Here is a 27,828-nt window from a genome sequence, read left to right on the forward strand (position 1 = left end):
CGCCCACAGTGCTCCCCGGTCCGGCGGAGCGAGGCGGCTCGGCTCCCGAGCCATGGGGCGGCTGCTGGCGCTGAGCTTGCTGGGGATCGCGCTGGCGCTGCTGGGCGAGAGGTTCCTGGCGCTCAGGTAGGGGCCGGGGGCCCTCCCGGGTGCGCAGGGTCGGGGTGGCTAGGGCTGAGGCGGCGCGGGGACCCTTGTGCTGGAGCCCGGGGCCGGGGAGGCTCTCTGCCGGCTCTGCTCCCCGGCCCGCCGAGCGCGCCACCCCACCCCCAGCCGCCCGCAAAACCCCACACAGTTTGCGCTGAATCGCGAGACTTCCTGGAGAGTTTACAAGCTTTTGCTGCTCACAAAGTTCTTTGCTACCTAGGTTGACGAGCTGTGCGAGTGCCCTGCAATTTACTCAAGGGCAAACCTTGTGCTTTAACTTGAAAACAACACTATTACTCATGCACGGAAACTTTAATTATAAAGATTTATTCCAGGTCACGGATCCTGCTTCTCTTTGGTGCCCAAACCAGCCTCTGTCTTTAACAAAGTTGTTCTCCATCCCTCCCCTGCCGCGTTGGAGAAGCTTCCTCTGCTCTGTAATCTTGGCGCAGTAGATCAAAGATACTTGAAATATTCAGCTACTGTTCTTACATCACTTCCTTATTTATCTCCTCGTCCAGGAACCGTGAAGCCAGAATGCCAAACAGGGCACGCCTAGTCCTTCTCACATTTTACTTATTATGAAAAGAACGCGATAAGCAGATGTCACAGTCTTCGAATTATCAATTCAAATTATATAAGCCTTACTCGAAAAAATTCCAGAAATGCTGAGCATCTGTTCTGTATGCTGTGCTCTCTTAGGCTCCTGTAATAGAGTAAGGCACCGTTCTTAACCTATTAAAGGGAAGGAGAGAAATAAGACAGATGGATAAACTAGGATGTCAGTGTGGCAGTGTTAGTCGCTCAGTCGTGTCTGACTCTTTGCGACCCCAGGAACAGTAGCCCGTCAGGTTCCTCTATCCATGGCATTCTCCAGGCAAGAATACTGGAGTGGATTGCCGTTCCCTTCTCGAGAAGATCCTCCTGACCCAGGGATCAAACCCAGGTGTCCTGCATTGCAGGCAGATTCTTTACCATCTGAGCTACAGGGACGATCGGGATGTTCAGGACAGGTACAGACCAACCTCTATAGGCTTAAGGAGGAAAAATGACTGAATGCCTGAAGTTGAAGCTCAGGAAGAAGAGACATTTGACATTGTCCTGGAAGGATGGGTGAAACCCAAGTGGGGAGGAAGGAGGCAGTCCGAGATCGAAGTTGGAGCATGAACAAAGGGACTGTTGTGGGGAAGTCTGGATCTGAGGGGAGCTTAAAGTTAAGGGATGATAACAGTAGGGACAGGGGATGGCTAGGTCTCGAGATGGTTATTAAAGGTATGCTGAGAAACTGGGGCCTGCTTTGATAGGCAAAGGAACTGTCAGTGTTTGCTGTGTGTTTTGTTTTTTAAACAGGAGCCTGTTTAAACTTTCTAGAGCATAATCAGCTGGACTGTGCAGAGTGGACCTGGAAGGCTGGACTGGACTAGAGCAGTGCTTCTCAGTCCTGGCTGTGCCTTAGGCTCTCCAGGAGGCCTGCTGTCTGGACAGCACCCCCAGCAGTTCCAGTCCTGTTGCTCTGAGTGGGGCCCAGGCATGAGTATTTCTTATTTTTAAAAATTCTCCTGATAATTCTCATATGACTTTAGAGCTGACAAGTACCAGAAGGAGACTAAAAAGACCTGGGGAAACTAGTTAAAGTATTGCAGTGGTTTGGCCCAAACTCTGGAAGCCTGGGGGATGAGGGGTAGGTCAAAGGTGATGCTAGAGTTTCCAGCTCAACTGGCTTAGCTGTAGCTTCATCTGCTCATAGAAAAACACCAGGAGGACAGTGTCTGTGCAACAGGAAAGGTCAGAGTCGGAGGAGGAACGTTCACTGGTAAGAAATGGACACACTGAGCTTAATTTTTATGTTATATAAACAACTATCCTGTTCTGCAGAAGGTTATTGAGTTGGATGATTTTGTATGCTCTATCCAGCTCCCACTAAAATTCACAAGCTCATTAGGTTATCCCTATAGCTCAAACCACCAGTGTTTCCATTAACTGAAGTTTCCTCAGTTTATAATTTTTTCTTCTTACTAATCTTAAGGTTTTAAATTTAAGTCCCTTTGAATGATAAATGTGGTTGCAAACCTAAGAAAAAGTAGATAAATCTTATTCATACAGACTGTACCTGATGGGTCATTTAAAATTTAATGTGTCTTTTCTTTATAAAGACTTGACTATAATAAACTTTATTTATCAGTGACTTCACAGGGTTGTAACCTCATTGGTCAACTGAAGCCTCATATTGGCCGATGTGAGAAGGTGAGGGGAATGATGGATGGACAGATCTAGCAAATAAAAATGCAAGAAACCCAGTCAAACTGGAATGTCAGATAAACAACACATCTTTTTTTAGTACAAACATACCCCATGCAATATTTGGGATGTAATTATACTAAAATAGTATTCATTATTTATCTGAAATTCAAATTTCACTCACATTTTATCTGGCAACCCTGTAAGTGCAGAATATCAACTACCTACTGTTTACCAAGTCTGGTGGAGTGCTTAAATGCATCTCTCCTTTCAGTCCCTTGGAGTATTTTGAAAAGCAGCATCTCCCACCTCCACAAAGAGAAAGGCTCTTCAAACACACGTTTTCGGTTTGTTTTTTCACTCATCCGGTGCCTTCTAGTTCATTATTCTAGTTTTAGAGACAGTACTTTGGCACTCAAGTTATTTCTCTCCCCCAAGCTGCCCACTTAAATTCAGATAAGCAATGAATAGTATTTTAGTATGTCATGGATGGATAAATGGAATCAGAGTTGTCTATTTCCTTCTGAACTGTAGCTGGCTAAGGTTCCCAGGGGAGGATGGCATATCATACCCAACTTTTCCACTCCTCCCTAGTTGAACAATAAAGGGGAAAACAGAAATACACAAATATCTCCAGGTCTGTGCTCCCTATTCCAAAGCACACAGCCTTGAATGAATCGTAAGACTTGAGTGCGTAAGAGACCTGTGCCTGAGCAGGAAATCCAGAAATAAGCATCTGAACTTTCTCCTCGTTGCCTGACATCTTTTATGACAACTCCACCAAGAAGCTATCCAATGAACACTTCTGAAGGGGCAGCCTGTTTTTCAGCCACCATCTGCCTTATTTATTGTGTGACTACCGTGTGCTGGTCTTAAATGGCTGTGCTGGGCCTTCATTGCCACATGGGTTTTCCTCTAGTTGCAGAGAGTGGGGGCCACTCTCGTTGCGGTGCACAGGCTTTTCATTGTGGTCGCTTCTCTTGTTGCAGAGCATGCGCTCTAGGTGTGTGGGCTTCAGTAGTTGTAGGGCGTGGGTTCAGCAGTTACGGTTCCTGGGTTTTAGAGCACAGGCTTAGTAGTTGTGGGGCAAGGTTTGCTCCACAGCATGTGGGATCTTCCTGGATCAGGGATCCAACCCATGTCTCCTGCATTGCCTGGCCAGTTCTTTACCACTGAGTCACCAGGGAAGCCCTGTGTGCTAGTCTTTGTGTTGAAAGTGTCATCAGTTCTTGGTGTTAAACTAAAACAAACATTTACTGACATTTGGAAAGAAAGCCCTTTTACCTTCCTGCTTTCTCCCAGTCTTCATATCTGTCTTTATATTATGTTATATATTTCCTATATTATATCTGATAAAACTGAAGCTTGGAGAAGCTAACTAGTTAGTTCACTGAAGCTTGGAGAAGCTAACTAGTTAGTTCAATTGTTAGTGCCAAACCTGTACTTCTAAGTCAGGTCTTCTGATTCCAAATACAGTTTGCCCCAGTTCCCTGTAGCCTCCTCTCTTCTCTGCCATTGGAGCAAGTTTTCCTCAGCTTTACAAGCCTGAGCACAAACTCTGAGTTAAGTAAGAGCATTACAGGGGATGAGGGAGTGAATGCCAAGGGGTTTTACAAGTCTGTACGTGAAAGATAAAGCCCCTGTTTGAATTTAAGTCTGCACTTAAAAGATAAAGCCCCACCAGTGGTTTGTAAATTCAAAGGCAGTACAATAAGGAACAAACCTGGTAAGAAGACTGTGTCCCCTGCTGACATACCAGCCTGGTGCATCTTTACTGTTACCACAATATGAAGCAAGGTAATCACTAACCACCCCGGTCTCATCCCACTTTGAAGGTGATGCCTTTTCCTGAGTGAAAGAAATAGAGATTCCTTTCATGCTGATGACTGTTGGTTAAGGGTTCATGCCTTGGAGCCAGGTAGCCTGAATTCTCCACTATTTACCTGACTCGTTGGCTTTTTATTTCACCTTTCTGTGCCTCAGTGTCCTAATCCGTAGGATGGGGGTAATCATACTTTATGCTGCATATAGGGGCTGTAAAAATAATCAATGAGTTAATTCTTGCAAAATGCTAGAACACTGTCAGACACACAGGAAATGCACAATAATAGTTACCTGTGATGATGATAATGTTGGAGCAAAGGTTCTTAGATTTTTGTGCCGCAGATCTCTTTGGCAGTCTGGTGAAGCCTTGACTCCTTCTCAGCATCATGTTCCTAAATGCATAAAATAAAATACACAGGATTATAAACCAAACTTAAATACTATCTAAGTTAATAATAACTGATTTAAATTCTATTGTCAAACTATTTGAAAAAATCTAACATAGGATATAATAAGCCTTAAATATATCTAGAGGTCATTGAATACCTAACAGTGCACAGAGTTGGAGACGACTGAAGCGACTTAGCAGCATGTATTGTATGGAGAAGGCAATGGCACCCCACTCCAGTACTCTTGCCAGGAAAATCCCATGGATGGAGGAGCCTGGTAGGCTGTGGTCCATGGGGTTGTGAAGAGTCAGACACGACTGAGCGACTTCACTTTCACTTTTCACTCTCATACATTGGAGAAGGAAATGGCAACCCACTCCAGTGTTCTTGCCTGGAGAATCCCAGGGACAGAGGAGCCTGGTGGGCTGCCGTCTGTGGGGTTGCACAGGGTTGGACACGACTGAAGGGACTTAGCAGCAGCAGCAGGTACTGTGAAGCAGAGATGAATATAAATGGTATTTTGAGATATCTACAACTAAAATGTTATGAAACAATGTGTGCAATTTCTGTTAGTGATGGTCACAGGTACTACTAGTAGAAAGCTCAGTGGTTTGTTGCCTACACTCATCATCAAAAGAAATACTCTATTTCAGTCAGAGATTTAACTAAAGATGTGTTTTTCCCCCCATCTGAGTTCATAGACCCCTGAATTTTACCCATGGACTCCACAAAGTTCACTGGACCTGAAATTAAGAACCCTGATGTTGGGACTTCCCTGGTGGTTCAGTGGTTAAGAATTTGCTTTGCAGTGCAGGGAATATGGGTTCGATCCCTTGTTGTGGAACTAAGATCCCACATAAGGCCTATAGACCTAAACTGACCTGCCAAAGGTCATGCAGTCTTATTGCTATGACAGAAACATGGTCTTCCTCTTTCACTACTAACACTTTTGATACATGTTAGCCCTTCTTACTACTGATTACCTTTTATCACCATGATTATCAGCAGCACCATCCTCATCACTAGTATTAACTGCTACTACTTATGTTAGGCTAAATATATACTTGTTTTCCAATAAAAATTAATTGAAAAAAATACTTGTTTTCCCTGTAAGTCATTCCTGGGGCTCATAGATTTGAGATCTTTTTGTATTTTTTTTCTTTTACTGCTTAATTTAAAGTTTTGGTTGGTTATTTTAAACTTTCTATTATGTCCATATATTTTATATATTTATTTTATTCATTTATTTTTATTTCACTGCTTTATTGCTATGTTGTCTTAAGAAATTTAATACTAGTTATATGGATTCCAAACACACAGTGATGAACACTTTAATTAGAAACTTTCATATTATATATACACATGTATATGTGAACTGCCAGAATACACAGTTGCCACTCCCTATTGGTAATTCTGAGTTAACCCAGGCCGCGGTTTCTTCCATTTTGCCAAGAAAACAGCAGCCTTCCCCATATTCAGCATCTAGAAGGCCGAAGAGGCAAGGCTATGCAGAGAGCAGAGACCGTGACACGCTGTCCTGTCCCTTAGACGTGTGGTACGCGTGCACCGCTTTGAAAAGGGCAGGCTACTCTGTACACACGACTGCCGTTCTTTCTGTGCGCAGAGAACTCAGAGAAGGTGAGGCGATGAGAAGAGGGGAAGCCCTCGACAGCAGAACCCGGGTGTGTTTGTCCACCTTGCGTGGTGGGCTGCTGCTCCAGGGTGGGAAGGACGAGTGAAGATGCTTTACCAAAGCTCAACATTTTCTCCTTATTTCTTCACTTCTGTGTTTACGAAATGACAACAGCAAGGAGTTTTGCTAGAGTAGTCGGTGCTCCTCAGCCTCTTAATAAGTATTTACGTGGTATCCTCTGTGAGCCTGGCTCTGAACAATGCCTTCCTCTCTCGACCTGCTTTCGGTCACTGTGTCATTCTGCAGAGGGTCTGAGCAGCTTTCCGCCCCCGAGTCTTCTGGTTCTACATCTGCGGCTCTTCCCACAACACAAGAGCTATGAGAAGTGGGACTTGGTGTCATGTTTATATTTGCATAGGAACGTGCATTGAAAGCTGTATTTGTTGGATTGTTGGCTTCCTTTTATGACCCATGTTCACATAGAGAACTTTGTGATATGCATTTCCATTTTAACTTCAGTTCTGGTGCTATTTTATGTTCCTACTCTTGTTTTCCATCTTCTCCTTTATCCGCTTTAGATTTGTGCTGTGTTGTTTTCTTTTTTTTGTATTGCTGTAAGCCTCTTTAAACCCTTTCTGCTACAAAGCAGGGATACATAAACAGATAGATTTTTTTCTTTTTTAAACAGGAATCGACTTAAAGCCTCCAGAGAAGTGGAATCTGTAGACCTTCCTAACTGCCACCTGATTAAAGGAATCGGTGAGTCTGAGAAAATGCTTGTTACACAGCTCACACTGTTTGGCCACTAACACTGAAAAACTCACTAAGAGTATTTTGGCACATAATTACTGTTTATCAGAGGAAAAATCACATTAGATCAGCAAAACCTTTTCATCTCTTTTGATCTCTATATTTGTACCCTGTATTTCTTCTCTCTTACTCGCACTGTGATTTATTAATTATTTGTACAACCCTATGTTTGTTGTTAGATTTCTTGCTTGTTTAGTGACTTTGTTGAACTGTTTTTGTCAGGTCTGTATTCTTTGTCATGTGTGGCAACTGAATTCTATGTAACACTAGCCCAGGAGTTAGCTGGTGAAGGTAAGTCAGAAGGAAGAGAAATTATAAAATAGAAAATAAAAATCTCCTAACAAAATCTCCACTTCCCACAAATATTACTCAGCTATAAAAAAGAATGAAATAATGCCATGTGCAGCAACATAGATGGAAATAGAGATGATCATATTAAGTGAAGTAAGCCAAAGACAAATACCATATGATACCACTTACATGTGGAATCTAAAAAAATTACACAGATAAACTTATGTATAAAACAGAAACAGATCCAGAGAGAGGGACTTCCATGGTGATACAGGAGGTAAGAATCCCCCTGTCAGTGCAGTGTACACGGGTTCGATCGCTGGTCCAGAAAGATCCCACGTGCCACGGAGCGACTAAGCTGGTGGGCCACAAGCACTGAGACCACGTGCTAAAGCTCCTGAGCTACCCCGCTACAGAAGCCTGAGCGCCGAGAGCCCACGCTCTGTGACAAGAAGCCACCACAATGAGGAGTCTGGGCACCGCAAGAGTCGGCCCCGCTCACCACCACTAGGAAAGGTTTGCACACAGCAGCGAAGACCTAGCACAGCCAAAAGTCAAGGAGGAATGAATAAATAAGTGACTTTCTTATTTTTTAAAAAAGAAATAGATCCACAGACACAGAAAACAAACTTTTGGTTATCAAAGGGGGAAGGGGAGGTTGGGATAAATTAAGAGTTTGGGATTAATATATACACGCTACCATGTATAAAATAGATAAACAGTAAGTGAAGCACCGGGAACCCTGGTATGCTGCAATCCGTGGGGTTGCAGAGAATCAGAAACAACTTAGTGACTGAACGACAACAATAAGGTCCAGTGTATTGTGTAGCACAGGGAACTAAACTCAGTATTTTGTAATAACCTGTAATGAAAAAGGATATATATATGCACATATAACTGAATCACTATTGCTGTATACATCAAACTAACACAACACTGTAAACCAACTATACTTCAATAAAAAGTAAATAATTAAATTTAAAAAAAATTTCCATCTCCCACAAAAGTAACCTTAGACACAGAGTTTCTATTTTATCCTTTCTGGTATTTCCAGTGCAAATGCAAGCAACTATATGCATATATATTTATTTTTTCACAAGTGGCCTCTTAGTATAAAATTATATTCTGCAACTTGCTTCATTCTGAACATGAAGAGATTTCCACTTTAACACTTGTAATAGACTTACCTCATTCTTTTTAATATTTGCATGTACCATTATTATTTAACCAGTTCCTTAAAGCACATTTGAGTGGTTGCAGGTTTTTGCAACTACAAGCAAATCAGTGAACATCATCATGCATATAGCTCTTGCATTTTTTTTACCTGAAGGATAAGTTTTCAATAGTGGGATTATTGTTCAGTTAGCACAAATCTTTAAAGTTTTGATAGTGTTTGCTAAATTGCCCTCGAGTTGGAACATGAATAAACTCAGGAACTCGTATGTACAACCACATTCACTCCAGAGAGGATTCATAATGCACTTTTGTCAAAGACAAAGTAGTGGAACTTTTCTGGATCATACAAAGAAGGCTTCAATTTCATGCCATCCCATGCTCAGTCATTTCAGTCACGTCTGACTCTTTGAGACCCAGTGGACCTCAGGCTCCTGCCTGGCTCCTCTGTCCGTGGGATTCTCCAGGCAAGAATACTAGAGTGGGCTGCTACGTTTTCCTCTGGGAATCTTCCCGACCCAGGGATCGAACTCTTGTCTCTTGCATTGTAGACAGATTCTTTATTGCTGAGCCACCAGGAAGCCAATTCATGAAACCTGTTAGTTTTCAGAGCAGCCTTTTCTACTTCAGGGTTTCTTTCTAGTTTTGCCCCCTCTCCTTCTCTACGCGTTTTCCCTGTGCTCTTGTCTCCTTTTCCCATTGCTGCTTTTGTGCTTTTTCCTAGTCTTGTCTCCCTTCACTGGACTCCTTGACTTCTTTCTCCTGGGGTTTCCCCTTTTTGTTTGTTGCCCAAACACTTCGCAGGAAGATACAAACTCAGTGTCAAATACCCAGCTGTTGGATTGAAAAGGTCTATGCTGGATAACGCAGAGTGTCCTAAAATTAAGGTTGTCTGAAGCCCCGAGAATCTCAACAAATGCATCCTTCTTTCTGGCTGCAAGCAGGAAGAGCTCCTTGGAACTGGTCACTCAGCAGAAGCCAGATGGCATCTGAGAGGGACCTGTTCAGGTTGGGAGGTTGAGTTAGCGATCCTGGGGGTTACTTTTGCTACCGAGTTAATAATTGTAAAATTATTAAATAACCTTGCATCTGTGAAGCCCACCTTTTGTGGGGCAGACGACAAGACAGGACAGACTGCCAAGTGCATTGCTGCTGCAACTCACTGGGATAGAGAGCTCCTCGGAGAAAAACAAGTCCAACAGCATTTGTATTCTGAACAGGCATCTGGCTGTGTTTGTGACCTTTATGTTGGGATGTGTGCAAGCTGCTGTCTACAGTTGGGAAGAATGAGGAAATATGTCACCTATGGCCCTTCTTATGAAGCATTTAATGTCTCTGAGGCACTTCAAAAGGCAGTGGCGCAAAGACATTGCATGATTAGACGCACGTTTGAGATACATTTTTAGATCTAATTAGAATTGTATTTTTCTTTTTTTCCCTTTCTTCTTTGCTTTTGCTCTCTGGTCACCATACACTATGTGAACATTTGTTGAGTGCTATGTCAGGGATGCATAATGGTTAATAATAGCTTGTGGTGATATGTTTTTAACAACAGTTGCTTATGCAGTGGTCTTTGACTACAAAGGATTAGTAGGATACACTTTCCCATATGGGCAAAAGCAACTTCTCATGGTAGACAGTGGGAATACAGTTCTCTTTTTAGTTTCCGCTTTGGGAACAGTAACAGCCATGCACTTGAGGCCAGCTAATCCCTCCAGGAGGTAAGACCATATACCCTGCCCCCACCCCCCTCCATCCCCATCAAGGAACGTGCGCGCGCGCACACACACACACACACACACACACACACACACACATCAAGGCTACATTCATCATGACTGGAAATGAACTCTTAGGTGCTTTATACGTATCATATCATCTCATGTCTGTTTTAATAAATAAATAACCACTACCACTGGAGAAGGAAATGGCAACCCACTCCAGTATTCTTGCCTGGGAAATCCATGGACAGAGGAGCCTGGCGGGCTATAGCTGATAAGGTCACAAAAGAGTCAGACACAACTGAGCAACTAAACAACAACAATCACTACCACGTATCATGCAGGATATGTGCCTTCAGGGGGGGTCAGAGAGTAAGTTCACTACTTATTCCATTTTTTTTTTTTATTCCTTTCTAGTGTATCTAACAGAAACTAAGATTTGGCATAATATCTATGTCTAAATAATAAAAAATATGCTTAAAGAGCTATTTAATTCTATTTGAAGTTTAAAACATTTAAAAATGTCTTTGAAAATGCTGGCATTCAGAGTCTTGGACTAAAAATTTTGAATGGATTATTTCTCTTGAGTTAATAAATGATTTTATACACTTGGCAGTCAAGATTTTTATAACTGCTGCTTGAGAGTTTTTTTTTTTTTTAAGCATTAAAGTTTGTAGCTCTTGTCATCAAGTACTTTGCAATCTACCTATGAAAAGGAAAGCAGAAAAACTCACTGTGTGAGATATGGACATATTTTTTGTTTATCTTTTTATAACAGGTAAGGATCTAAGGCTCAGAGAGGTTAAATAACTTTTGCAGTTTTTTTCAATATAGTATCATTAACACATATATCTGATTAGTGAACCAAAAAAGTGGAAAATAATAGGCTACATTACGTTTTGGATACTCTGTTGGGTATGAAGGGCTGATCAGCTGTTATAAAATTACAGTGAGTAACTTACAGAAGAAAGAAATTGATTTTCTTTTATGTGACAGTCCAAAGGCAAGCAAATGGCCTAGGGTGATTAGATGACTGTATCTCATGTGGTCATTCTGAGACCAAGGCTGATGGGGTGACACAGCTATTGTCAACGTACCACCTTGGTCCACGACTAGAACTCCAGTTGTTGCCGTTTCCCAGCAAGAAGGGGTAGGGAGAACATTTACCTAGATATTTTTACTCTGTATTACCCAGTAGTTGCATAAACCTTGTACTTTCACGTCTCATTAACCCGAACTCAGACAAACAGCCACTTTTATCAGCAAGAGGGACTTCCTTGATGGCTCAGTAGGTAAAAAATCTGCCTGTAATGCAGGAGAATTGGGTTTGATTCCTCAGTCAAGAAGATCCCCTGGAGAAGGGAATGGCAACCTATCCCAGTATCCTTGCCTGGGAAATCCCACGGACAGAGGAGCCTGGTGGGGTGTCCATGGGGTCACATAGGGTCCAATACGAACGAGCCAGCACACACATGTTGCCATGCACCTGTAGCTGAATAGCAATAAGGGAAGTATGGATCCTGGGGAGGGGTTGGCCTTCTCTGACACAGATAGATAACTGCTAAAGAAATAAGAAGGGATCAAAATCAGATGTGCTAAGTTACAAGACGTTCTAGAGAAAGATGGTTTGAAAGAGGTTTGAAAGAAAAGTACAACATATGAATTGATGAAGATCTTGGTGAAAGGCATGGAAGAAAACATTTTGAGGAAAAAGCCAACATACATAATCGACCACAGTTGGATTTACAAAGTCAAGTGTTCTCAGAAAGGAACCAGGGGATAGTTCTGACAGAGAAATTTCATTAAATGTTAGGTTGTATTTGTTTCTATGTACTTTTAAGTGAGAACAAAAGACTTGAATCCCAGCTTCCCAGTTTGTGACCTTAACCTTTCAAAGGCTCAATATTCTCTACGCTAAAATAAGAGATAATATTATCACTTCTTAGAGTTATGAAAATTATATGAACTAACATGTATAAAGTACTTACAAGGAGCCTGGTTCTATAATATTATCACTTCTTAGAGTTATGAAAATTATATGAACTAACATGTATAAAGTACTTACAAGGAGCCTGGTTCTTGGTGAACACAATATATGTTACTAGTTATAAGTGTTACTACTAATAATATTACTGTTTCTATTATTGAATTAGAGGAGAAAAAGCATCTCCAGCTTTGACTACTTTTACAATAATCATACTGAAAGGGTGTTATGAGATGACAAACACCTACTGTTGTGTTGGCTATGGAAGTGAAGATGGGGGACTAGATCTGGAAAATATTCTAAAGAAGCTACAGATATGACTTTTTTCCCTTGAAATTAGGCAACAGGATGAAACAGAAGTTGCAATGTGGTCGAAGTGAAAATATCTTTTAAAAATGTTGCTCTCTTCTTGATTATTGAAAGAATATGTTTTGTAGAAATTTTTAAAACAAAGAAAAGTTTAAAGAGTAAAAGGAAAATCACTCAACCCAAAATCCCACCACCCAAAAAAACATTTAGTTTTTTTTGTACATATTTTTTGTCTGTGTGTATAGGCATGTACACATTGAAATTGTCTTAATTTTTCAAGATTAATTGACAAATTTTAATTAATTGAGCTCCTACTAAATGGATATAGAAAGCAGAACTTGGACTAGAATGGTGTGTACACATGTGTGTTCATATGTTTGTGTTTTTGTGTGTGTACGTGGTGAAGGGTTCCTTGGTCCTCGCTCTTTACCAGTTGAGAAGCACCATAGAACTTTTGGTGGGTATCACAGACCCATTTTTGAATCTGCTGAAAGCATAGAACCTTTTTCACAGAAGATATCTGTACGTGTACAGGATATCTTGCATTGCACAGGATTTCAAAGGGTTCATAGAGTCTTGAAAACCCATTTGTGGCTCCACAGACCCGAGGTTAAGAACTCCTCTAGCACACTATGCTTAGACATATCTCTCCACTCTCTGAGAAAATAAGCATATGGGTCATCTTTATGGAATGAAGTTCTTGACTTTTTCTTTTTTTTTTTTGCTTTTCTCCGCTGTTGCTGATGGAATGAGCAATACTAGAGGCAGTGCAGCTAAATGCAAACTCAGGAAGCAAAACCCAAATAGCTGGATAAGTGCTGTTTGTTTTTGACAACCTAGAAATAATCTTGGAGATATACTCTGGAGAGGGCTTAAAGGGGAAGACTGAATTTTGTGGACTCAAAGAATGTGTCATGATTTGGCTTAAACTAAGGCATTTTTCTTCTTTTCTTGTGTTTGGGTCTGTTATCTGTCCATGGAATTTACACAGTGAGACCACTGGGAAGGTCTTATGTCTAATTATTTGCTGTGCTGTGTGGAGTGTACTGCAGACAATCAATAAACAATCAATAGTTAATTGTAGTCTGTCTCAGAGACTGTGTTGAAGCTTCAACTGGCTTAGGTGCATGGTATTTTTCATTAATTTTCTTTTGCCAGTTTTTTTTTCTAATCTAAAGCCTAAATTTAAAGATTAAACAGAAAGCTCTTTGCTTATGAGATCGAACAGACATTGTTTTTTAAAGAGGGCCTATATAATCCCAGGTGTTTTATCTCTGGTAATGAGAGAAATGTCTGTGTTTGCTTCAGACTGAATGAGCAGAGAAAGGGACAAGATATTTGCATGGTTAAATGATGATGTGTCCTTCATTCTGAAAGTAATATTCCCCTGATGTCAATTACTTTTGTATAGACATCTGGCTGTTTATCATAAGAGTGTACAGATGTCAACTTTTTCAGTCTCGTAGCTAGAAATGTAGTGATTAGTTGACTTTGATTTGAGTAAACATAAAATCTCTAATATTTTAAGTCAGAAGTTCACTGCAGGAAAGGATTTGGACTGACGTTTATTAAAGAGAGTGGTTCCTTGGAAGAAAAAATGGGAACCATGCTGAAAGATACAGACACTGATAAAGTAAACAAAGCTCTACCTAACAAATCACAGAATTTGAACATGACATTTATCTATTTCTTGAACTTAACAGAAGCCGGCGCTGAAGATATTGACATACTTCCCAACGGCCTGGCTTTCTTTAGTGTGGTGAGTATCTTCCTTCTCCATCTCAGTGGAAGAAGTACAAGGAAGTTTCATGAGGCCTGCAAAGCAGTCACTTGTTTTTAAAGTTCCTCACTTTCAAAATTATATTCTGAAAACAAAAGACAGGTCAAACAGGATCTTGGAAATTTACCTCCAGCTTCTCTAAATATAGGGATTAAAAAGTCGTTGCCAGTTGACTTATTACTCTTCATGTCCCTACTGCCTTGCACTAAAATATTCCAGTGCAATCTGTTTGTTATTAAAAATGATATCTGAAGCATGACTGTGGATATTGATACTACATTGTGCTATTTTAAATGCAGCATATACCTTTCTTTCCATTCAACATTCAATTTAAAGCTAGCATTCTTGCTGTTATTTATTTTTGAACAATATACTAACTCCTAAAGTAAAGCCCAGTACTTTTTCTTTCTTTCTTTTCCCCGATGAAAAGCCTATCATCAGTGGAAAGTCATTGATTTGAGTTTACCTTTCACTTTTGCCTTAATTTTTATAAACTGAAAAGTAACAATCTTTTCAGGCATATATTTTAAAGACTTTAAAATAGATTGGCCAGAGTGATGCAAGGTTATACCAATATGTATTCTAATTGGAAAACTGTATATATGGGCCAAAGAGGAAGTTCTACCTCTCTATCCTGCCTGGCATGAGCCAAGGTGATGGACTTCAGCATCTTCATGGGTTCCATTTTTCTTGAGAAAGAAGAACCCAACTTCAAGACTTCCCTGGTGGTCTAGTGGCTAAGACTCCTTGCTCCCAATGCAGGGGGCCCAGGTTTGATCCCAGGAACTAGATCCTCATCCCACAACTAAGAGTCTGCATGCTGCAACTAAGATCCAGTGCATCCAAATAAATAAATAAATCTTTTAAATAAAGAAAAAAGTATCCAACTTTGAAGGCAGCCTGGAGGTATTCTGTTCCCTCTCAGCAGCCATTATTTTCAGACTCTGAGACTCAGGGAAAGTTGTGAAAAACTTGGAGATGCTTTAGAAGACAGTAGCGACACTAATAAAATAGCTGTCAGACTTACAAGAAAGGTGAGAGAACACAGCTTAGATGAGAATGAGGTTTAGAACACTCTTCAGGTTCTTGATGCTTTTTATGTGAAAGCCTATGAGCAGCTGGTTGTCTACCACAGAGGGAGAAAAGAAATACTGTAGGTTTTGGCAGAAGCATGGATATTTATATTAAATTTTCAAACTGCAAGTTTAAAAGAAAAATTGTAGTTAATTACCTACTCACAATGAGTAAAATTATATTTCTGGGAGGACTCTGGGCTTGTGTAGAAGCACGTGCTTCCACATATGGCTTACAGTCTTAGGGAAAAGCACTGAGATTCCTCGTCAGCATTATACATAACCAAAGGTACAAATATCTGGAGTAAAGTAGAAGGCAGTTGCTTGCCTTTTTTTTTTTTTTCAAAGAAGCTGTTCTCAGAGATTTGGGTAATCCAGAACTCATCTATTTCAAGATTTTATCCCCGTAAGAATAAATCTGAATTAGGAAGAGCGAGGTCTTCAATACATAAATCTACAGCCATTTTTAGCTGAGAGATCTAATATAGTCACAGTGATCTTGTAGTCAAGTCAACAGAATTTCTTCTGCATGATTTTCTCTTATCCTTCTTTGGTTATATGACTTATTAATTTAAAATGATTTACTTTCATTTTATTGATTTTTAAAATTTACTCAGCATTGTCTCTAATATTTCCTAGTATGTGCTCCTTTCTAAATGAGTAACTCCTACATCGTGGCATTTGTTTATTCTTCCAAGCACTGTGGCCCATTAATCCATCCCATTCAACAATTAGGGGCAACCTCAAAACTAACACCACATTTAATGAGGACTTGGATGACATAGAATAGAATAGAGATTTAAATATCAGTGTAAGTGTACTTAAAACTGCTGAACTGTACACTTAAAAATAGTGAAAATGGTAAATTTTATGTATATTTTACCACAAGTGGAAATAAAATTTTAAAAAGAGATAAAAACAGGTTTGAATGATATCTTAAACTAAGATAATTATGGAGAGTTATTGGGGCTTCCCTGGTAGCTCAACTGGTAAAGAATCTACCTGCAATGCAGGAGACCTTGGCTCAATTCCTGGGTTGGAGAGATCCTCTGGAGAAGGGTTAGGCCACTCTCTCCAGTATTACTGGGCTTCCCTGGTGGCAGACGGTAAAGAATCCGCCTGCAATGCGGGAGACCTGGGTTCCCTCCCTGGGTTGGGAAGATCCTCTGGAAGAGGGTATGGCAACCCACTCCAGTATTCTTGCCTGGAGAACCCCCATGGACAGAAGAGACTGGCAGGCTACAGTCCACAGGGTCACAGAGAGTCGGACACGACTGAGCGACTAAGCGCACATGAAGTTATTACATCCCTGGTAGAGCTTCCTGTGCATCGACACTCTACTGTTTATGGTACATGGATCAAGGAGAGAGATTATTAACCACTGAATTGTCAGTGCCATGGAACAACAGCATAATTCCAGTTTATTGTTTGTTGGATCTTGAAGTTGTATAATTTGATAGATATTTTTTAACTGGAGAAAATGTGTATTAAATACAATTTGAGCATAAAGTAAGGTTTTGGGGAAGGTTTTTGGACTTCCCTGGTGGCTCAGATGGTAAAGTGTCTGCCTACAACGCAGGAGACCCAGGTTTGATACCTGGGTTGGGGAGATCCTCTAGAGAAGGAAATAAATGGCAACCCACTCCAGTACTCTTGCCTGGAAAATCCCATGGATGGAGGAGCACGGTAGGCTACAGTCCATGGGATCGCAAAGAGTCAGACACAACTGAGTGACTTCACTTTCACTTGGGAAGGTATTCTTATAAATTTGTGTAAAGTACGACTTGAAACATTTAAAAGAGAAAAGACCTCAATTATTTCAGTCAGTGCTGAAAAAGCATTAAATAAAATTCAACTCTCATTCCTGATTCAGTTCAGTTCAGTCACTCAGTCATGCACTCTTTGCAACCCCCTGAACCACAGCGCAGGCCAGGCCTTCTGTCCATCACTAACTCCTGGAGTTTACTCAAACTCATGTCCATTGAGTCAGTGATGCCATCCAACCATCTCATTCTCTGTCATCCCCTTCTCCTCCTGCCCTCAGTCTTTCCCAGCATCAGGGTCTTTTCAAATGAGTCAACTCTTCGCATGAGGTGGCCAAAGTATTGGAGTTTCAGCTTCAACATCAGTCCTCCCAATGAACACCCAGTATTGATCTCCTTTAGGATGGACTGGTTGGATCTCCTTGCAGTCCACAGGACTCTCAAGAGTCTTCTCCAACACCACAGTTCAAAAGCATCAATTCTTCAGCACTCAGCTTTCTTTATAGTCCAACTCTCACATCCATACCTGACTACTGGAAAAACCATAGCCTTAACTAGACAGACCTTTGTTGACAAAGTAATGTCTCTTCTTTTTAATGTGCTGTCTAGGTTGGTCATAACTTTCCTTCCAAGGACTTTGTGTCTTTTAATTTCATGGCTGCAATCACCATCTGCAGTGATTTTGGAGCCCAGAGAAACAAAGTCGGCCACTGTTTCCACTGTTTCTGTATCTATTTGCCATGAAGTGATGGGACCGGATGCCATGATCTTAGTTTTCTGAATGTTGAGCTTTAAGCCAACTTCTTCACTCTCCTCTTTCACTTTCATCAAGAGGCTCTTTAGTTCTTCTTCACTTTCTGCCATAAGGGTGGTGTCATCTGCATATCTGAGATTATTGATATTTCTCCTGGCAATCTTGATTCCAGCCTGTGCTTCTTCCAGCCCAGCGTTTCTCATGATGTGCTCTGCATATAAGTTAACTAAGCAGGGTGACAATATACAGCCTTGACATACTCCTTTTCCTATTTGGAACCAGTCTGTTGTTCATGTCCAGTTCCGACTGTTGCTTCCTGACCTGCATACAGGTTTCTCAAGAGGCAGGTCAGGTGGTCTGGTATTCCCATCTCTTTCAGAATTTTCCACAGTTTATTGTGATCCACACAATCAAAGGCTTTGGCATAGTCAATAAAGCAGAAATAAAATTAAAAGCTCAAAAAAAAAAAAAAACAAAACCTAGAAGTAGAAGGAAACTTCCCAGAAACCTACAGCAAACATCATTCTTAGTGGTGAAACATTTGCTGCCTTCCCATTAATGTTTAAAAAAGGAAGAAAATGCCCTAAAACACTGTAACCATCAGTAATCTACTAAAGTTCTTAATAACCCAAGAAAACACGAAGAAGAAATATGAAACTGCCATTAATTTCAGACAGCGTGATTACTTGTTTTTCTAAACCATCCAGGAGATTCAACTGACAGACTCTTAGACCTAATAGGAAGTTGAGTGAAATGGTTGGATTCAAAACGAACATATAAAACTCAATGACTTTCCCACGCACTAGGAAAAACCAAACAGATAATGCAGTAGTAGAAATACAATTACTATTGCTACTATTAATAAGATTTCATTTGAACAGCCACTTGATTTCTGAAATTTATACAGAAAAATAAAGAAGCAGATATATTTAAGATTATTTTGTAAAGTAAAGCAATGTGGTGTGGGATAACTATATAGTATGTTTAAATATGTATATAGTATAATATACATACTAATATATATATAAAATGAATAAAGCTATAGTAATTAAAAAGTAGCAATATTAGCACAGAAATAGGGCACAAGTCCCCAGACAGACCAATATGTAAACAAGGGTCTAGTACATGATAAAAGCAACATTTAGAATCAGTGGGGAAAGGACCGCCTGAGTACATGCCATGCACTGATCCAACCTGAGGATCTAGTGATGAAAAAATAAGACAAAGTTCCACCTGATGTCCCAGCCGGGAGAGGACGGCTATGTGTCAGACAGCAGTTTATTTCCGCCCTCAACTCTGTTATCTCACGTCCACCTGCCTTCTGGTTACCCTCTGAGGAGACTAAACCCCTCATCTCTGCTTCAACTCAGAAATATCAGATACTGTTTGGCTTTCAGCCTTCCACCCCCCCAATTATTATTTTCTTATTGTTTCATTGCTGCTTTCTTTGTGTTTCTAGCATTATGCCAGCACCTTTAGCCAAAGTATCACTTATTTATAGTTACTACTTTAGCCCACTTAAACCTTTAACTTTTGCTCTGTTTTCAAAAGGGTCTAAAATGTCCAAGCCTTCACAGTTTTGCACCAGATAAGCCTGGAGGAATACTAATGATGGATCTAAATGAAGAAAACCCAAGGGCACTGGAATTAAGAATCAGCCGTGGATTTAATTTGGCTTTATTTAATCCACATGGTATCAGCACTTTCATAGACAGTGGTAAGAACTGATGAGCTACCAACATTTTAAAAAACAACAACAGTGGTTTGCAAATGACTGGAAAATAGATTTGGATCATATCTGTATAAGAAAACAACTCATGAATTGTTTCTGTATTCTTCATATAAGTCCAACATTGCCTCTTCATCTGGCAGTAAGTTATGCTACATTTTGAAATTTCTAATAGTTATTAATTACACCTGAAAGAGTGTTTAGATTTCATAACCTTTTCATATATCTATTTTCATTGCATTGAAAAAGAGCTTTATTTCTAAGTTAAACTATAAACAGATTATCCATGAATTCTGTATACAGAATGAGAAACACTCTTTCTTAAAGGTCAGGAGACCAATGGTCAATAAATAACACTAGAAAGACACTGATGGGAAAGATGGGGAAGAAGAATGATCTGGTAGGTCCTCTAACAGCTTACACATTCAGCCTTTCCTTGCCCGTGGTATTTAAATGTCAGTGTCTACCCACAGGTCCTATGGTTATATCTTGTAAATGAACTCTATTCTCTCATTTTTTTAGATGACACCGTTTATCTCTTTGTTGTAAACCACCCAGAGTTCAAAAATACAGTAGAAATTTTTAAATTTGAAGAGGAAGAAAATTCTCTTTTGCATCTAAAAACAATCAAACATGAGCTTCTTCCAAGGTAATTAGTGCTTTTGTTCATTCTCAGATTTATTGCTACCTTTTTCAGATATTCCATATCATGGTCCTTCATCTTTTGTAAGAGCTGAAATACATACATACATACATACATACACACACATAAACAAATACATATATTTACATGTATATATCTATGTATAGTTTCCTTGCAACTTTACTTTTCATAAATATTTACATGAATGTAAAATTTTGAATGAAACCACTGTTTTAGCCATGACAAAATTATATTATCCAAACTCAACTCAATATTGAAGTGATTAAATCATACACAGATTTTTTTAACCCCCAAGAAAGTCATTAGAAACTCTCTCAAATGCACATCCTTTCAAACTGGGAAATATAACAGGTTCATGAGACCTTTTCAGGTACCAGAAAAACTTGCTCAGAATTTCTACCATGACATCCACTAATTGAATTTATATTCATATAATCTACTAAATAAAAGAGGCAGGAATTGCCTCTTTTGAGGCAATTTGAGAGTTTTGAGAGTTTTCTGTTATAGTCTATACTGTAGAGATTAATTATCCCTTAATTTGAAGAATGGGCTTCCCTGGTGGCTCAGTGGCAAAGAATTTGCCTGCAATGCAGGAGACACTGGTTCCATCCCTGGGTCGGGAAGATCCCCTGAAGGGAATGACAACCCACTCCACTATTCTCGCCTGGGAAATCCCACGGACAGAGCCTGGCGGGCTACAGCCCATAGGGTCTCAAGAGTCAGCCACGACAGAGCGACTAAACAAGAGTAGTTTCCTTGCAGAGCAGGAAAAGTTGACGTCAGTGTGCTACGCAGGCTCGCTTGAGAAATGAGGAAATGCTGGACTGCAGGGGATTTGCTTCTCAGAGCCATCTCAAGAGTAGAAGACAAACCTCACCATTGTTCCTTCTGTCACCTTCCATTTCAGATGACTCATCACACAAATAATAATAATACCTGTCCTGCCAAGGAAGAGTAGCCTGCTTTATATGGAGTTTGTATGCTTAGTATGGAACTAACATGAAATGTTTTCACAAGGTAGCATGGGCTACTGGCCCTACAGAATTGGGAGTGCGTCACTACTACTTCAAGAACACAGCTGGTTGATAATGTGACTAAAAGAGGTTCAGCTGCATCTTTTAAGCTTGAACTTGATGAATATTTTTAATATCTACTTGTCTGTCTAGAACTTAAGTGTGTAACTGCCAACCATTCTTCCCGAAATTCACTTCCTAATGAATAGGAGCATAAGTACCCTCTAGGCAGCCTTTGCTTTAGGGAGCTCTTTCAGAAAGAGGGGACCCACCTTCCCTGTAGCTGCGTTTTTTCTTTAACAAAGGGGAAAGCCACTCTTTCAGAAGTTTTTGCATAGGGTAATTGGAATTTAAATTTAATAACACCCTTACCTAACTGGTTTTAAAAATGTAATTGTTTTCAGCATATAAATCTCTCACCTAAAGCACCGCACCATGGCAATTTCATCATCCATCTATCTGGAAGTGTTTATTGAGTGCCTGTTCATTCTCAGCAGGTCGGCTTTGCGAGTCAGGTAGAAATTGAACAGTCAACCTTAGTTTGACTAATAACTAAGCAAAGGAACTCAAGAAAATCCAGCAACTGAGAAAAATGGAAGCTAGGTAAATGCTATTGACAGCCCAACCACCTCACCAGCCAATAAGACTCCATCAAGCTCTGTACGATGGATAGCTGTGTCCTTTCACGTTATTCTTAAACCTTACATTTCTTGCTGTCAAAAAAAACATACTCTGTTGGCACTAAGTTCTTTTTTCTTTTGTAATAATCCTGCCATAATTGCTAAATGATCTGTCTTCAGATTGCTTGGTACCATACAAAGTTGTTCTCCAGCATATGATATTATAGTAGGTTACATATGACTATACCCATGTGATTTTAGCTGAGCTTTTCCTAGGGAACCTCTTACCAGAAATTTAAGGCACATATTGTGTAAACCTTCTGGATACTTAATCTTTAATATGGAGACCAACTGGCTTTTCATTTTCTCTCACATGTTATTTTTCTCTTCCAGTGTGAATGATATCATAGCTGTTGGACCAGAACATTTCTATGCTACCAATGACCACTATTTCTCTGATCCTTTCTTAAAGTATTTGGAAACATACTTGAACTTACACTGGACAAATGTTGTTTACTACAGTCCAAATGAAGTGAAAGTGGTAGCAGAAGGATTTGATTCAGCAAATGGGATCAATATTTCACCTGATAAAAAGTATGGGCTCTTACAGAAGTATTTTCATTTCTCTTTAGTCATGGTGCTGGGTGAAGTTCTTTACTTTGCTCTTTTTATTTAAGGCAGAAATAGCTTACCTGTTATTTTTGGTCTATGATAAATATATATGATATTTATAACTATTACTATAATGCTATGATATTATAATACATATATGTAATACATTAGTGACCTTCCAAGGTTACTGGGCTTCCCAGGTGGCACAGTGGTGAAGACTCCACCTGTCAATGCAGGAGACACAAGAGATGCAGGTTTGATCTCTGGGTCAGGAAGATCCCCTGGCGTAGGAAATGGCAAACCACTCCAGTATTCTTGCCTGGGAAATCCCATGGACAGAGGAGCCTGGTGGGCTACAGTCCATGGGGTGGCAAAAAGAGTCAAATAGGACTTAGCAGCTAACAATGACAGCAACTATATCATTACAGAATTTAATTTTATAAATGTAAATTTTTATAAAATGGGTTCATATTTATATATACATATTTAAATATAAGGTAGATGTTTTTCTTTTAAATAAATATATTATTGTTTTATTGGCTTTTATTGTTTTATTCCATTATAAGGATGACTGTAAACTAGCCAGTTCTCTATGGATATATATGATTTTCTTTTCTGTACAAAATACATTTTTTATTTTTCTTTTACCACTGAAACTTATCCATATATTTTTAAGGCAGAACCCCCCCCCCCAAGGGAGAATGACAGCATAATGGTTAAATTTTCAGATTTTGGAGTCATACAGACCGAGGTTCAAATGCCTACTGGGTATTGGCTAAATCTGGGGCTATAAGCCCCTTCCCTCTGCACATTTGTACAAGTGTTTCTGTAGAACAAACTCCTCAAATAGAACGACTTGCCCAAAGAGTGCTCCTTTTAAATGTTAATTTTTATAGTGCCAAATTCCACCCCCAAATTCTTTCACTTTTATATGTCCAACTCTAGTTTATAGAAAGGATATTAAATTCTTTATTAATTTTCCCTTTTACTAGGTTAGCACATTGAACAATTTAAACTACTACACATATAACATGAAATAAATCTGCCATCCTTGACAACTAAATGTCTTTATTTTCATGACAGTATCTTCTTTATTGTTGATTACAGAAAATGGATGTAGAATCTTTCAAATTGTCTGTAACTGGCCCAATCCAACCTCTCCCGCCAAATCTGTTTTGCTCCCCGACTCTCATCTTTCAATTATGAGAGTCAAACTTTCCAGTCACTCAGGCTGAAAACAGTAATACCAACAGGGGTCCAGCTTTAGCTCCTCTCTCACTCCTCCTGCCCAGCCGCCGAGCAGGGCACACTGGTTCTGCGTGCGGTTCCTCAGCCCCTCTTCCTTTCCACTGACACCTGCCTGGTTCGGGTTCTCACTCTCACTTTCTTCCCATTTGTCTTCAGTCCTTTTTTTTTTTTTTTTTTTTTTTGCATCATTGCCAATTTTGTCTTTCTGGGTCCCACTGCCCTTCCAAGACCTCCGGAAGAGGGACCTCTGTCTGCTTCACCTTTGACTCCTCACCCTGAGCCCAGCCAGGCACAAACCACATGCTTAGTGATTTGCTGCACAGAGCCGACTGTTTGTTGTTATTACACTCTGTTATTCCAGAAATTCAGTGGACCCCAATTGCTTTCCAAATCAAGGCAGGCTAAAGGGTTAGACTTTAATAGGCTAGCTCCAACCTCTCTCTTCTACTGTTTTCATACTTACTACGCTTTAGACAGGAGCTCTTTTGCAAACCCACCTCTTTCATTCTTGCTCACTGTACCTTTGCTCACGTGTTTTCTTTTGCCTAAAAGATGCTTTGTCCTCATATCCTCAAATCCAGTCGCTCAGTCCATGTCCACTGCAGATGCCCCTTTCTTTGCAAGCCCTTCTGTTTTTTCAGGAGTTAGATATTTCTTCAGTCTCTAGACCCAAAATATGTCTTATGGTACCATCATGCTGTATTATTTGTTTAATGTGTACAGGCCATCTAATTACCACAACACATGATAAACTTTTCAGGAAAAACAGCTGTTTTCGTCATGTTTATATCTGTCACAATACTGAGTTCATGGTTTTACCCATTATAATTGCTCAATAGAACAGTTGCCATGGAACAGTCAATTCAATGAGGAAGATTATGGTAAAGCAGTCCATTAATTCACCCTCCTTAGATGCAGACAAATTGTTCTGAGTAGATACTTATCTCTAATGCTTGAAGTTCTCAATATGTTAATAAATGTCTTCTGTTTTATACCAAATATTTCTACATGTATATGAGCTCTTGAAATATCAAATTATATTATGGAATGTAAAAGATTTTTTTAAACATCTGTTTTATTGTCCCTTCAGTGGCAAATATCACAGACTTTATATATTTTTTAAATTTATTTGTTTTTAATTGGAGGAAATTGCTTTACAATGCTGTGTTGGTTTCTGCCATACAATAACACCAATCAGCCAGAGGTATACATATATTTTCTCCCTCTTGAACCTTCTTCCCACCTCTCATGCCACAGACTTGATATTTTAAATGCTGCCCTATATTATTTTTCCTTACCAATCTTTTGAAAAATAATTTAACAATTCCACGACTGTTGTAGCAGCACTGAATTGATTTTGAAAGCTTACTTTTAAATAGAAATTGACCTTTATCAGGCTTTCCTTGAGGGCCCATCATTGATTAACTGCTTGGCAGGTTATTAAGACTTATTCTTCCCACTGTGTTAATGAAGCTTTATCTTGGCTTGGAGCTCTAACCAGTGTGTCCTTCCTGCAAAGGTACATCTATGTTGCTGATATACTGGCTCATGAAATTCATGTTTTGGAAAAGCACCCTAATATGAATTTAACTCAGTTGAAGGTAAAATATTTCTTTCTATATCTAAAGTTGACATTAATCTTGAAATTACATAACCATACTATATTATAACAATATCTCCCTTAAAACAGAATAGCCAGTGTTGCTACTCTGGGTTTTTCACTGCTACCTGTCTATAATTGACTAAGTCTCTTGTTTCCCAAAGTCACAAGAACAGTCATGACTGATTACATGCAGCTGTATGTTGGGAGGGACATTTGCATCAGAGTTAGCACCCACTCCATGAAGTACTGATGGCACCCGATGAATTCCAGTAAGAAATTTTCACAGTTGAAAAGACTAATAGATGAATTCCGAAATGAAGATTTATGCAAGTTGTCAGTTCTTTCAATAATAAATGAAGGTGGAAATTGGGTTCCACACCATTATTATTTTCTTCCTGCTTGACAACACATATTTTAGATTGATGAAGAATTTATTTGAATGAGTTTCTTGAGCTAACCGATCATTGTGCATCTTTTAAAGGGGGAAAGGGGTTCATTTTTTAGAGAGATTGATTATTGTCCTAACTTTCTTAATTTCAGGAAGAATGAAAAGTGACTCTAAACGAGTGTATTAAATTTATTTTATGCAATATTGGTGTTAAAGAGTGGAAGCAGGAGATGGGTATAATTTCCCCATATGCACAGGGGCAAGAAAGGATGGCCCTAAATTATCTAATTGAGGTTTCTCATGACATTTAGATGTTGACGTTTTTTCATTTGGAAGGTACTCAAGTTGGATACACTGGTGGATAATTTATCCATTGACCCTTCCTCGGGGGACGTCTTGGTAGGCTGTCATCCTAATGGCCAGAAGCTCTTCGTGTATGACCCGAAGAATCCTCCCTCATCAGAGGTTTTTATATGTTTTACTTTTTAAACCTTAATTATTCAAACCCTTTTGAACTAATAATACAATAAACTGTCCCAGGGATGGTCTGTTTAGTCCTTTTAAACCAATAATACAATAAACGTGTGGCAGTTGGCTTCGTAATTGCTTTAAGCCAGTAATTGGCAGAATTTCACATTGTTCAAATACTTTTAGAAAGGTAATCTTTTGATGTAGTAAATGATGGTAGAAGCTAGTCAAAAGATCTTTTTTTCTAAAGATGTGCCCTCCTTGTGTGGTATACTGGCAATTTTTTAAATACCTGGCTTATTGTCAGCTCACTGCATGGCACGACTTTTGTTCATGCTAAAGTAGGCACATTAGTGTGGAAGTTTTTCTATTAATGCTCAATTACTGTAATAACACTCAATCCGGTGTTGGCATGCAGTCTCTCGGTGGCTTAAGAAAGTACTTTCTTTGAGGTTTTAACAAAGTAATTTAAACATTAACAAAATTGCTAACTGCTATTTTCAACAGCATGTCCTCTTAATCATTGTGTCTTTGTGCAAGATTACTGATGACTGAGTGACACGGGTGGATGGTGGTTTATATTAATCCTTCATATCTCCTGAATAGGTTCTCCGCATCCAGAATATTTTATCTGAGAAGCCTACAGTGACTACAGTTTATGCCAACAATGGATCTGTTCTCCAGGGAAGTTCTGTGGCCTCCGTGTATGACAAGAAGCTGCTCATAGGCACTTTATACCACAGAGCCCTATACTGTGAGCTGTAAATGGCCCTTCTGGTATGCAGGTGTGCTAGCGTCTCAACAACTAATTTTCTATGAATTGCTAATTCTGAGGGAATTTAACCAGCAACGTTGACCCCAAAATGTGTGACATATAAATTTATTTCAGCAATGAAAGGACCCCTTCAGTTCACATAGCACTTTTAACATTAAAAGAAAGTGAACAGTTTTTAAAAATGCCAAGTAAAGGTAAGAGAAGAAAGCTGTTTTCAGCTAAGTGAATACATTCTGCACAAAATAAGCCTCATGTCTGCCTTCCAACTGCCAGAGCATGAATTCCACTGAAACAGGGTAGATTATATTTCCTTAAAATGTGAGTGACCTCAGCTCCACCACTATGACCACTACTGATACGTGACATGTTTTGATGTCTTATACTTACATCTTTGTTTACTATTAAAGAGTTGGAGTTACAGAAAGACTAACTAAAGCCCAAGTTTTGCCTGTGCTTAATTCTCATGGCATATCCTCAGTAGAACGTGGCCACTTACTTGTGGGGTTTCCTTGGGAGGGACAGGCATAAAAATACTAATTTATCTTATTAAACATGAAAAATAAGCCTTTTATTTGAATAAAAAAAGAACGAATTAATTAAATATGGTAACTGGAATTCTCAATTAGTATGGAGTATTCTATCTGCTGTCTTTCTTAATGGGAGCCCAGCTTGCATACAAAGAGAAGATAACAGCTCAGAGCTGGGAGGTCAGTCACACCACCTCCTCATTGAACACAACTTCGAACTTCATCAGGTGAGACAAAATCAGCTGTCTAGGAGTGCGCATGTGCGTGTGTGTGTGTGTGTGTGTCTGTCTGT

At 39.6% G+C, this 27,828-nt stretch overlaps 1 protein-coding gene across 1 annotated transcript; it reads left to right on the forward strand.

The window, feature by feature from the left end:
- On the forward strand, positions 1 to 27,610 carry PON2 (paraoxonase 2). The gene is made up of 9 exons (XM_020882666.2): positions 1 to 126; positions 6,920 to 6,990; positions 14,223 to 14,278; positions 19,441 to 19,606; positions 20,141 to 20,267; positions 22,309 to 22,509; positions 25,295 to 25,376; positions 26,103 to 26,231; positions 26,841 to 27,610. Exons 1-9 carry the CDS (start codon positions 53 to 55, stop codon positions 26,997 to 26,999), a joined length of 1,065 nt encoding a protein of 354 aa, XP_020738325.1. The 5' UTR covers positions 1 to 52; the 3' UTR covers positions 27,000 to 27,610.
- The last annotated feature ends 218 nt before the right edge of the window (positions 27,611 to 27,828 follow it).

The sequence above is a fragment of the Odocoileus virginianus genome, chromosome 1 (genome assembly GCF_023699985.2).
Source record: "Odocoileus virginianus isolate 20LAN1187 ecotype Illinois chromosome 1, Ovbor_1.2, whole genome shotgun sequence".
Classification (NCBI taxonomy): domain Eukaryota; kingdom Metazoa; phylum Chordata; class Mammalia; order Artiodactyla; family Cervidae; genus Odocoileus; species Odocoileus virginianus.

Coding starts and splice junctions, on each gene's coding strand:
- PON2 (XM_020882666.2), top strand. CDS start 53: ATGGGGCGGCTGCTGGCGCTGAGCTTGCTGGGGATCGCGCTGGCGCTG. Junction 22,510..25,294: donor AATATTTCACCTGATAAAAA/GTATGGGCTCTT, acceptor CTTCCTGCAAAG/GTACATCTATGTTGCTGATA. Junction 25,377..26,102: donor TGAATTTAACTCAGTTGAAG/GTAAAATATTTC, acceptor TTCATTTGGAAG/GTACTCAAGTTGGATACACT.